The sequence below is a fragment of the Protopterus annectens genome, chromosome 10.part0 (assembly GCF_019279795.1).
Source record: "Protopterus annectens isolate FY-2018-M chromosome 10.part0, PAN1.0, whole genome shotgun sequence".
In the NCBI taxonomy this organism is placed as follows: domain Eukaryota; kingdom Metazoa; phylum Chordata; order Ceratodontiformes; family Protopteridae; genus Protopterus; species Protopterus annectens.
The window spans coordinates 1,018,552,357-1,018,564,558 of record NC_056744.1 but is presented as its reverse complement, the minus strand read 5'-3'; the positions used below and the strand labels follow the sequence as shown (position 1 = coordinate 1,018,564,558).

Here is a 12,202-nt window from a genome sequence, read left to right as displayed (position 1 = left end):
GTAGCCCTCAGTCGGCCTGATTAAAAATGTCTTGGGTCCTGCATCGGTTGCTGTCCCTTGTTCCATGATGTCAGGTCGTCAGGGGTATAAAACATGCAGCCGATGCCATTACACCAGTCTTTCTTGCCGTGCGGTGCCCGAAGCAGAAGCAGTTCGCTAGTACCGGTCAGCCGACTCCTGAAATTTTCATTTTCGAGTTTCAGAACCGAAGTCTTCAACTAAAGCGAAGTACCCCATTGGGGAAACTTTTTCTTGCTCCTTACCGATGTCAGTAAAAGTTAATAATTGCATTACTTGTGGAAAGCAAATACCTCATAAAGATTTTAATTCGTACTGTATTCCTTGCCTAGGCCCTGAGCACGACGTACTTGCTGTCGGTTTTGTGCTTTATTTAATCAGCGCACTATCTGTCGTCTGTATATTTTCGCCTCTAAATATTTCGGTTCTCAGTTTAATTATCCCAAAATGTCATCTGTTAGCCATCCGACTATCGGGATTCCGAAAAAACGCAAAGATAAAGACAGAGAGAGGCTGTTGAGGTCCAAAACTGCTGATGACGCTTCTCCTAAGCCAGTCGCCAGTTCGCCGGTACTCAGTGAGATGCTTTTGCAGCCCCTGATACCCGCTATGTCTGATTCACAGGCCTCTACTGAGACCCATTCGGAGTCCAGTATGCCACGAGATGCTTCAACTATGGAACCCATGGATGTCTGTACCTTGGATGGGCCCAGAGCCGCTGTGCAGGCACCCGCTTCTGAGGGTGTATTCAGGCCTACGGACTTGCACATTAAAACAATGCTTCCTTCTTTACTTAGGCCTAAATCTCGATCCATGCCTAAAAAATCGACGCCCAGGCCACATGCTCAGGCCTCCATGCCTAAAAAACAAATAATAAGAATGGCTGAAGATCTTATAACTCTAATCAGGGGTAGCCAACCCCCCCCCCCTTCTAAGAGGCCTAGGACTGAAGTTGATTATGAATCTTCTGATCAGGATTCTGTTGTTTCTTATTCTTCTGATGATCTGTATTTGCCCTTATCTACTTATGAAGATTCTAATGCAGAGGACTCCATTCCCTCTGCTTCCCCTCCTGAGGATTTTTCTTTTGGGGAAACCTTACATACTTTAAGAGAGCATTTCCACTGAGAAAGCCAGGATTTTTCTGATTCAAAAAAGAGGCTTAGGGATTTCCTTCTCCTACCTCAACATAGGCCTTTAGCTATTCCTCCTGTACTAGACACTGTTGATGATGCTTTTTCGGAATCTAGTTTGGCCCCTGATACCCTGTCTCCTGCTCCCAGAAAACCTAACATATACTGCAGGGTCCCTGAGTCCCACAAGTTCCTTTTTAAAAATCCTATTGCAGATCCAGAGACTATTTCACAGGGGCCCAAGGGCATTAAGACTTCTACTGCTAAATATCCTACCCCTTCTGATAAGAGACTCCAGGGCACTGGATAGATTGGGGTAAGAAGGTTTACACTTCTGCAACCTTGGCCATTAAGGCTTTAAACTGCCAGTTTCATATGTTAAAGTATCAGCAACATGTTATTGGACTGCTTAAACAGAAAATGATGATTCCTGACCGTGTTGAAAATAAAGAATTACAGGATTTAATGCATTCTGCTGAACAAGTTGGAAAACATACTTTGCAATGTGGTTTTGATTCATTAGAGGCCTCTTGCAGGGCTGCTGTTACTGGGTCTGTGCTCAGAAGGCATGCTTGGCTTAAGGAGCAATCTTTGCCTGATCATGTTAAAGCTAAATTGTTGGATGCTCCTTTAAATCAGGACCGCCTGTTTAGCAACAAAGCTGAGGAAGTTCTTAAAAATATGAAAGATAAAGCTAAATCTATGCAAACTGTGAAAGATTTTTTACAAGTTCAGCCTCCTAGAATTAGTAGGCACTGGCTCTCTAAGAATTGGTCCTTTCCAGCCCCTTCCAGGTCTTCTCAAGCCAAAGCCAGACACAGCAAAAACCCCAGGTTTCAGTCCCAGGGGACACACAGAACTAAGCAGTGGGGGCCTTCACTTCCAAATCTGGGAGTAATAAGACTGCCCCTATGGTAAACTGTCTCATTGACTTTCCTTTAAAATTTCCAAGCACTTATCAACTGACTGCCCCTTTGGGGGGAAAGATTGCTCTTCATGCAAAGAATTTGGAACTCATTACCCAGGACAAATGGGTTTTAAATATAGTGTCCCAGGGATACAGATTTCACTTCCACATGTTGCCAACACCAAGCGAGTGGCCGGACCTACCCCCAAATCAGTTGGCAGAGGCCCAAAAACAAGTACCTTATCTCTTAAGCATGGGGGTTATTCAGCTGGTACCAGAAGAGGAAAAGGGACAAGGTTTCTACTCGAGACTTTTCCTGGTACTCAGAAAAGACAGTTCATGGCATCCTATCCTGGACCTGTCTACTCTAAACACCGTTTTGGAGATTCCAAAATTCAAGATGCTGACTCTTCACCAATTACTTCCTATGCTAGGCAAAGATGCCTGGTTGGCAACAATAGATTTAAAAGAAGCATACCTGCACATTCCAATCAGGGAATATTGCAGAAGATACCTATGCTTCAAAGCAGGCTACACGCACTATCAGTTCTCTGCACTGCCCTTTGGCTTATCTACTGCGCCCAGGGTATTCACAAAGTTCCTAGCTCCAGTTATTGCATTTTTCAGGCAAAGAAATATTCAAATATACCTATACCTGGATGATTGTCTAATTCAGGCAGAAAGCCAGGACATACTTTTGAATCCTGTGGCCTTTGTACAAAGGGTTTTAACTTGTCTGGGGTACACCATAAACAAAAAGAAATCGCACCTGGTACCCTGTCAACTGAATACAACTTCCCAGATGGCTTACTTCACGCCAGAGAAACAAATTCATTTGACAGCCTACTTCAAACAAGTGTCCACAAGAACCCTGCTATCTGCAAGACAAATACTGCAAGCCTTTGGGGTTCATGGCCTCCTGCATTCTTCTAATTCCATATACAAGACTGCATATGAGGAAACTACAGTGGTATCTAAAAAGCCTATGGTGTCAACATTCTCAAGACCTAGAAACAATGATTCCTATCATACCTTGCCTACGCCTAGAGTTCCTTTGGTGGGCAGAGGCCTGCCACCAAAACAAGGGACTACCTTTCACACCACCCCCTGCCGCCCAAACACTAACAATAGACGCATCAGACTATGCATGGGGGGGCACACCTGGCAGGGAAGTGCATTTAGGGCAAATGGAACCCAAGTCAAATGCACCTGCATATCAATCAAAAAGAAATATTAGTTGTACAGAATGCTCTGACAGCCTTCAAGGACCACATTCTTCCAGGACAACTAATGGCAAAGACGGACAACACCACTGTTATGTGGTACATAAACAAGCAGGGAGGTACACATTCTTTACCCCCTCTGCAGACTAGCCATGGCATTGTGGAACACAGCCTTGCGCTACCAAGTGCACCTACAAGCTCAATTCCTGCCAGGAAAATTAAATACACTGGCAGACGGACTAAGCAGAAAACTCATGGACCCATATAAGTGGAAACTGGAACCAAGGATTTTCAAAATGTTGACAAGCAAATGGGGGAGCCTAGATATTGACCTGTTTGTCTCTCCCCAGAACTACCAATTGGGCAAATTTTGCACAAGGACTCCCCACAAACAAGCCTGGAAAGTGGATGCTCTGTCCTTCAGCTGGAAAAAACCTATTAGTCTATGCCTTCCCCCCTCTGCCTCTGCTCTCCAAAGTACTACTAAAAATCAAACAGGACAAACCAAGGATGATTTTGATTGCTCCAGACTGGCCGCGCCAACACTGGTACCCCCTCCTGCGCAGTGTGTCATGGTTATCTCCATGACACCTGCCTCAGACTCCTTCCCTGCTGTCTCAGCAGGAGAACCAGATTCTGTACCCTCAGCTTCTAACATTGAACCTTGCAGCCTGGCTAATTACTTAATCTCTCCTTTACCATCCCTCAGCAAACCTGTGATGGATATCATTTTAGAGGCAAGGAGGTCTAGTACTAGAAAATCTTATGCTGAAAAGTGGAATAGATTCTGTGGCTGGAACCAATCTCAAGGGATGAGCACAGCAACGCCCGATTTACCTCAGATTTTACAATACTTAAGTGAGATGGTTCACAAGGGCCTGTCTTTTTCCTCCATTAAAATCCACGCCTCAGCCATTTCAGCTCATTATAACACAGAATCTCCCCTCTTCTCTCATCCACTGCTCATGCAGTTCCTCAGAGGGACCAAAAATTTGAGACCACCCAGGAGAACTCCAACCCCAGCCTGGGACCTTAACTTTGTTTTGGAGAAACTCACTCTACCTCTTTTCAAGCCAGCTGCTACTGCAGACTTAAAATTTCTTTCTTGGGAAACAGCTTTCCTTTTAGGAATCACTTCAGCTAGAAGGGTATCTGAATTACAGGCCCTTATGGCAGTGGAGCCTTTCATCATCTTTCATGCGGACAGGGTGTCCCTCAGAACCAATCCATCCTTCATGCCCAAGGTGGTATCCAGTGTGGCTCTTAATCAGTCCATTCATTTGCCATCTTTCTTTCCCACTCCACATAATAAAGGGGAATGGATACTGCATTACTTAGATGTGCACAGACAACTTTGGTTCTACATGGACAGGACTAAACCTCAAAGGAAATCTGAACAACTCCTGGTGGCATTTGCTGCAGGGGCAGAGGGGAAGGCTATTTCAAAGCAAACCATTTCTAAATGGATAATCCATTAAATTCATTTATGTTATAAGCACCATGGAAAACCTATCCCCCAGGGGATCCAACATCACTCCACCAGGGCTGCATCTACCTCTACAGCCTTTCTCAGAGGCACCCCTACCAGGGTCATCCTAGAAGCTGCTACCTGGAGTTCTGTACATACTTTCACCTAGCATTATCGTTTGCCATTTTTCTCTAAATCCAGAGCTGGCTTTGCCACTGCAGTCTTGCAGGGCCTTATAGCTGGCCCTAATGCTATCCAAATTCCTCCTCCCAAGCATAGCTTTGGGAATCTACCCAAATATAATGACTGCAACAGTGAAACACTGAGAACATAGTACAGTTGTGTACACTTACCATAAAAGTAGATGTTTGAGTGTATTCACTGTTGCAGTCCTGGTTACCCTCCCTCCAGCCCCTAACTTCTTTTGATTATACCTCTACTTTCCTATACTATGCTTAAAAGCCTTTTTGGTGTATTTGCTTTTTTGTTGGAGGTATATCTTTGTACTTTTATATTTGCTTCCCATTAGGGGGGCACCTGACATCTGGGGCAAGAAAAACTGATGTAACGGCGTCGGCTGCATGTTTTATACCTCTGACGACCTGACGTCATGGAAAAAGAGACAGCATCCGACATGGGAATCCAAGACTGGTATTCAGGCTGGCTGAGGGCTACCTGCAGGCAGATAACCCAAATGTGATGACTTCAACAGTGAATACACTCGAACATCTACATTTATGGTAAGTGTACACAGCTGTACTTTGTTGCTTACATATTACCTATACGGGTGTCCTTTAGGATAAATAGCTGCTTTCAGCTTATTGCTATAAAACATTTGCATGCAATTTATTGCTGCCAATAGTCCAAACTATGTTTTGATGAAGAATGTACTGCTCACTAGCAGTAATCCTGCATTCTTGGTGAAAGAGTTCCGCATACTAAAATGGCTGAGGTATAGGACTTTGGAATGCAAGAACAGTTGTACGTTCAAGAGATGCCTCTCAGTATTCTACAGTTTCAGCAGTATACAGCTTCAGTTAAACAGTTTCAACATTGCCAAATTTGAAGAATAATTTAATTATTTTGATAGATATCTCTTATTTATGTATTTATTTATTGCTGGCTAGCCTAATGCTATTGTTCATATATGTGGTACCTTCCTCTGCAGGAGACTTTTTTTTTTGTGTACTTATTATGTCATATTAAAAAATGCCATTTGATCCAAGAAAAACTTAATTTTGCTTTAATCAAAGATTAATTAACGTCTGGGTTTAAACCCTATGGTATTTGTGTTTTACCTTTCTTCAATCAGTGTTCTATTGTCCCTTGTATTTCAGGTGGTATTTTGCAGTTATTTCTGTGTCTGGAGTATTTGCTGTGACCTTTTCTGTGGTGTTCGCTTATGTAGCGGATATAACTCAGGAACACGAAAGGAGCCTTGCCTATGGCCTGGTAGGTAGAGCTGTTAATTTTATCAAGCCATTATTATTTGTAAGTTTTTTAAGTGCATCAGGAGAATCCTGTTAAACAAGTAAAACAGCAATGTGTATTTGTCTTACTAGTCATTTTTGTAGTAATGCCTGTTGAGATCCCTGCCTGGCTGAACTAAATTCCAGAGCTCTTCATCATTCCCCTCTCTTGGCACATAAATATCAGGACCTTGGTGGTATAAAGGAGAGATTGTTAGCACCATCCTCAAATCTTTTTTACTGCAGAAAAAAAAAAGTGGTAAGTGGAACAGAGGGGGAATCTTGACAGCTTTCATGGTCATAACACTTTGAGGGAGCAGCTGTGACTCATTGAAAGCTGGCCCACCTCCCAAAGCCCATCCCAAGCCACCATGTTCTATATCAATATTGTTCTTCCATAATCTTTCTGTTTAAAGAGAAGAGGTAGTCTAATCTTCTTTCTGGAGCAATTGGAGGCTATCATGCTGGGCAAACAAGTCCTGTAAATATTAAAGCAAGGATACAGACTTGATTTCCAAAAAATATATATATGTTTATGTATTCCATACGTCACCAAGGGTAACATCCCCAGCTCAGCCTGCCCCTGCTAAAATAATTGATATCCCAGGAAGCCAGGAATATGGTGTGTAAGAAAAAAGAATGGGATTTACAGTGGATATAAAAAGTGTACACACCCCTGTTAAAATGGCAGGATGTCCTTCATGGATGCATCTGCAGTCATAACAAGTGGGTTGTCCTGTCGTCAGGCAGCCCTGCAGTCGGCCGGATTCCAAAGTCCGGGTCCGGCTTCGGCTGATGTCGCACTCCACCCGACGTCATCTCTGTTGGTCTTTGGGTATAAAAGCATCAGCCGACGCCATTTTCCTCAGTCTTTCTTGCAGGTTTTTGTGATATAAAAAAATTAGACCACAATAAATCATTTCAAAACTTTTCCCACCTTTAATGTGACCTATAACCTGTACAATTCGATTGAAAAAAATAAAGTCTGTTAGGGGAAAAATATAAAAAATAAAATAAAAAAATGTACAATAAGCTGCTTGTATAAGTGTGCACACCCTTAAACTAATACTTTGTTGAAGCACCTTTTGATTTAATTACAGCATTCAGTCTTCATGGGTAGGAGTGTATCTGCATGGCACGTCTTGGCTTGGCAATATTTGTCCACTCTTCCTTGCAAAAGCGCTCCAAATTTATTTATTTTTTATTTATTTTCAGTTTGATTACTGCTGAAGTCCACTGAGTCCAAATGACCCGTTTTCAGTAGAGGCCCAGGGAGAAAAGCTCCAAGATGCATAATACAGTACAGATACAAGAGATACAAATGTATAAAAGATACATTATATAGAACAGTTTACAACATATGTACATTCAGTGTCACACAAATCTGTCAGATTGTGAGGGCATCTCTTGTGCACAGCCCTCTTCAGGTCACCCCACAGATTTTTTATTGGATGTAGGTCTGGGCTCTGGCTGGGCCATTCCAATACTTTAGTTTTCTTTTGGTGAAGCCATTCTTTTGTTGATTTGGTTGTATGCTTGGGGTCATTGTCGTGTTGAAAGGTGATATTCCTTTTTAGCTTTCAAGCATACGCCTGACGGTTTTGGGCCAAAAGTGACTGGTATTTGGAACTGTTCATAATTCCCTCCACCTTGACAAAAGCCCTAACTCCAAATGAGGAAAAGCACTCCCAAAGCATGATACTGCCATCACCATGCTTCACAGCGGGGAAGTTCTTTTGGTGATGTGAAGTGTTGTTTTTGCACCAAATGTACCTTTTGGAATTCTTTTACTGTTTGCATAGATTTTGCTTTGTCTTCCACCTTTTTAAGCACGTCTTCTGCTTTTACTCCAAACAAGCAGTCCTTATCCAGGGGTGCATTAAGTAATTTAGATTTGACATTATCAGAGAGAGGTTTGTTCCTTCAACCATGCACGTCTCCTAATGACAGGTCCTGACACTGCTGCCCTGCTTGAGGCTTCTAGGGCGTCATATCCAAAGTCTAATGAGTGTTTAGCCACTTGACAAATAGAGTGCAGTAAGTCTGCTCTTTCAAATTGGCACAGTCAGGAAAGGTTGAAAACGTTTGTTTTAATAGTTTCCAAAGTGTGTGTGTTGTTGATATTTTAACATGTGGAACTGACAGCTGAGTGCTCTGATAACTAAAGTTGCAGAAGTGTATACTTTTTTTGCCCATCTGTCCAGAGCACTGGAGTTCTTGTCAGAAGGAATAGGATTCTTTGCACAACTAACCTTAGCTCCTTTTGGTCCCTGTGTAATGACCTTCGGGTCTGCAGTAGGATTTCTGTACAGGTATTTGTGAGAATCTGGTACTCTGTAATACCGGTCAGGTTTTTCTGGGAGCAGGTGGGAGGGCATCAGGAGTTAAGCTGAATTTATGGAAGACATCATCAACCACCTCTAAGATTGCAGAGATGGCTAAGGGTCTGTGCTGGTGCAGATCTAGAAGCTCTCTTAGTCTTTTCTTAGACTGAGGGAAGTCCTGAGATTCCCAGTGGAAATGTTCCCTGAGGGTGTGAAGGGTTTCCCCAAAGGAAAGATCTTCTGGTGGGGAGGCAGAAGGAATGGATTCCTCTGCATCTGAATCCTCATAAGCAGTCAAAGGTTGTTGCTCCTCTTCAAAATCTGAATAATCAGACTCCTCAGAATCCTGTTCTGTCAGTATTTCGGAAGCAAGGTCTCTTTTCCTTTAAGAAGGTGTGGCCTGACTACCCCTGATAAGGGTGATAAGATCCTCCGCCATTTTAAGCATTTGAGCTTGGGGTGGTGGAGCAGGAGTAAAATGGTGGCTAGAGGTAGTTTTCCTAGGAGTGACCTTGCTTCTAGGCCTAAGAGTATTCATCGGTCTGAGAGAAATGGTAGTCGTTTTTTGTCTAGATTCTGTAGTTCGAAAAACCTCCTTGGAAGCCGGTGCCTGCGTCGCGGCTCCGGACCCAACCAAGGCAGAGACAATCAAAGGCTCGGAAGACGAAGAAGATTTCTGCGGCATACCGGACTCCGAAAGGGTCTCATTAGAGGCCTGTGAAGGTATCGAATCGGGTATCGGGGGCTACGAAGGCACCTCACTGAATTCTGGAGAACTGACAACCTGGGTAGTGGTAGAGTTGTCTGAAGGCTTAGCCTTGTGTGGTCTGTCTCTATCTTTATCCTTACGTTTTTTCAGAATGTCTATGGATTGTTGGCTGACGGACACCATTTCAGAAAGTGAAGACAGAAGACTAAAAAAACTGGCTACAGTAAGAGCTCTATGACAAATGGTTCTCGCATTAAAGAGGGCACAGAACCAGCAATGGGGGACGTCGTTGATGAAAATGGAGGACAAAGCTAAATCTATGCAAACAGTCAAGGATTTCTTACAGGTACAACCTCCCAGATTTAGCAGGAACTGGCCTGCAAAGAATTGGTCCTTTCCAGTGTCAGACAGGCCAGAAAGATGCAGATACAGATGCCCCAGAGGCAGATCCCAGCCCCAGGGCTCATACAGGTCTAAACAATGGGGTGCTTCTACCTCCAAAAGCAGAGAAGATAAATCACAGCCATACAGGAAACGGTCTCAATGACTTTCCCCAGCCAGCACCAAGCACTTATCTTCTGGCAGCTCCTATAGGGGGAAAACCAGCACTTTTTTCACAAAATTGGCACATGATCACCCAGGACAAATGGGTCCTGAATATAGTTTGACAAGGTTACAGGTTCCATTTTCACACCCTGCCAAGGGCAAACTGAATGCCAGATCTGCCACACAATCAATGGGCAGAGGCACAAAAACAAGTTTCATCCCTCATGGAGATGAGGGCCATTCAGCGAGTACCACAGCAAGAGCAGGGACTGGGAGTTTACTCAAGACTGTTCTTGGTGCCCAGAAAGGACAGTGCCTGGAGACCAATACTGGACCTGTCTATTCTAAACACATTTCTGGATATTCAGAAATTCAATATGTTGACTCTGCAGCAGCTTCTGCCCATGCTGGGCAAGAAGGCATGGCTTGTGACTTTAGACCTAAAAGAGGCATACCTGCATGTCCCAGTCAGACATTCATGCAGAAGATAACCTCAGATTTATAGCTGGCTCAGTGCACTACCAATTCTCTGCACTGCCCTATGGCTTATCTACTGCGTCCAGGGTCTTCACAAAATGCCTGGCACCAGTTATTGCATTTTGCAAACAAAGAGGAATACAGATAGATCCTTACTTGGATGACTGCCTTATTTAAGCAGGGAACAGGGATATTCTACTACAGCATCTGGCATTTGTAAAAAGATTACTAACATGCCTAGGGTACACAGTAAACGAAAATAAATCAAAACTAGTACCCTCTCGAGATAATATTCCTGGGTGCAAGCTTAAATACAACTGCCCAGATGGCTTATCTCATGCCAGACAAACAAAGACAACTGACTACTTATTTCAAAATGTTGGCAACAAAGACCCAGTTATCTGCAAGAATAATTCTGCAGGCTTTGGGCTTCATGGCATCCTGCATTCTGCTAATTCCATATGCAAGACTGCATATGAGGAAACTACAATGGTATCTAAAAAGTGTTTGGACTCAACATTGCCACAGTCTGGAAACAATAATTACCCTCATTCCTTGCCTGCAACAGGAGTTTCGATGGTGAGCAAAGGCCTGTCACCACAACAAGGGACAGCGTTTCACTTTACCCACAGCCAGGCAGACATTAACAACAGATGCATCAGATTATGCTTGGGGGGGCCCATATGGCAGGAAGATGTATTCAGGGCACATGGCCCACAAACCAAATGCATCTACATATCAATCAAAACGAGATGCTAGCTGTTCAAAATGCCCTGACAGCCTTCAAGTATCTACTTCATCCAGGACAACTATTGATAAAGATGGACAATACTACAGTCATGTGGTACATAAACAAGCAGGGAGGCGCACATTCCTACCCCCTCTGCAGACAAGCCATGACTTTGTGGGACACAGCATTGACTTACCAAGTACATCTGCAAGCACAATACCTGCCAGGAAAGATAAATTCTCTGGCAGACGAACTAAGCAGAAACCTAATGGATCCCCACGAGTGGAAATTGGATCCACAAGTCTTCAGCATGATAGCAAGGAACTGGGGATGCCCGAACATAGACCTATTTGCTCCCCTCACAACTGCCAACTACAGAGATTCTGCACAAGGACTTATCACAAGCAAGCATGGAAAGTGGATGCTCTATCTTTCAGCTGGAAAAACTTAACAGTATATACTGCCTCTCCTCCCCAAGGTACTCCTAAAGGTCAGAAAGAGAAGCCAAAAATTATACTGATTACTCCAGACTCTGCCAGCACTGGTACCCAATCCTAAAGAGCTTGTCTCAATGCCCAGCCTGGACATTGCCTCAAATTCCTCACTTATTGACCCAACAAAACAGTCAGATCCTGCACAGCCAACTCAGGACCTTAAATCTGGCAGCATGGCGGATAATGTAACCATTCAAAACACGCCTCTCTCTAAAGCAGTGATGGATGTTATTTTGGAGACCAGGAGGCCTAGCACCAGAAAATCTTATGCAGAAAAATGGAAGAGATTCTGTGCTTGGAACCAGGCACAAGGAATTGACATGATTCTACCAAATATTCCTCAGATTTTGCAATACTTAAAGATGCTGGACAAAGACCTATCCTTTTCATCAATTAAGGTTCATGCCTCTGCCATTTCAGCTCACTACAATACAGAACCACCTATTTTTTCTCATTCATTACTAAGTCAGTACATCAGAGGGGCCAAAAACATAAGACCTCCAAGGAGAGCACCAATACCTGCATGGTAAATTATGTCTTGGAAAAACTCACACTGCCTCCTTTTGAGCCAGCCTCTACAGCTGATATAAAATTCTTATCCTGGAAAACAGCTCTGCTCCTAGCAATAACCTCTGCAAAACGAGTCTCAGAGTTACAGGCACTCATGGCTGTGGAACCTTTTATCATTTTCCATCAGGACAGGA

The 12,202-nt window shown here is 43.5% G+C and overlaps 1 protein-coding gene across 1 annotated transcript in view; it reads left to right on the top strand.

Annotated features, from left to right (window-relative positions):
- MFSD14A (major facilitator superfamily domain containing 14A) overlaps positions 1-12,202 on the top strand; it is a 953,206-nt gene that overhangs the window by 271,123 nt on the left and 669,881 nt on the right. Inside the window, exon 5 of the mRNA XM_044085782.1 lies at positions 6,087-6,201. Coding sequence (XP_043941717.1) covers positions 6,087-6,201 — 115 coding nt within the window. The remainder of the gene's footprint in view (positions 1-6,086; positions 6,202-12,202) is intronic.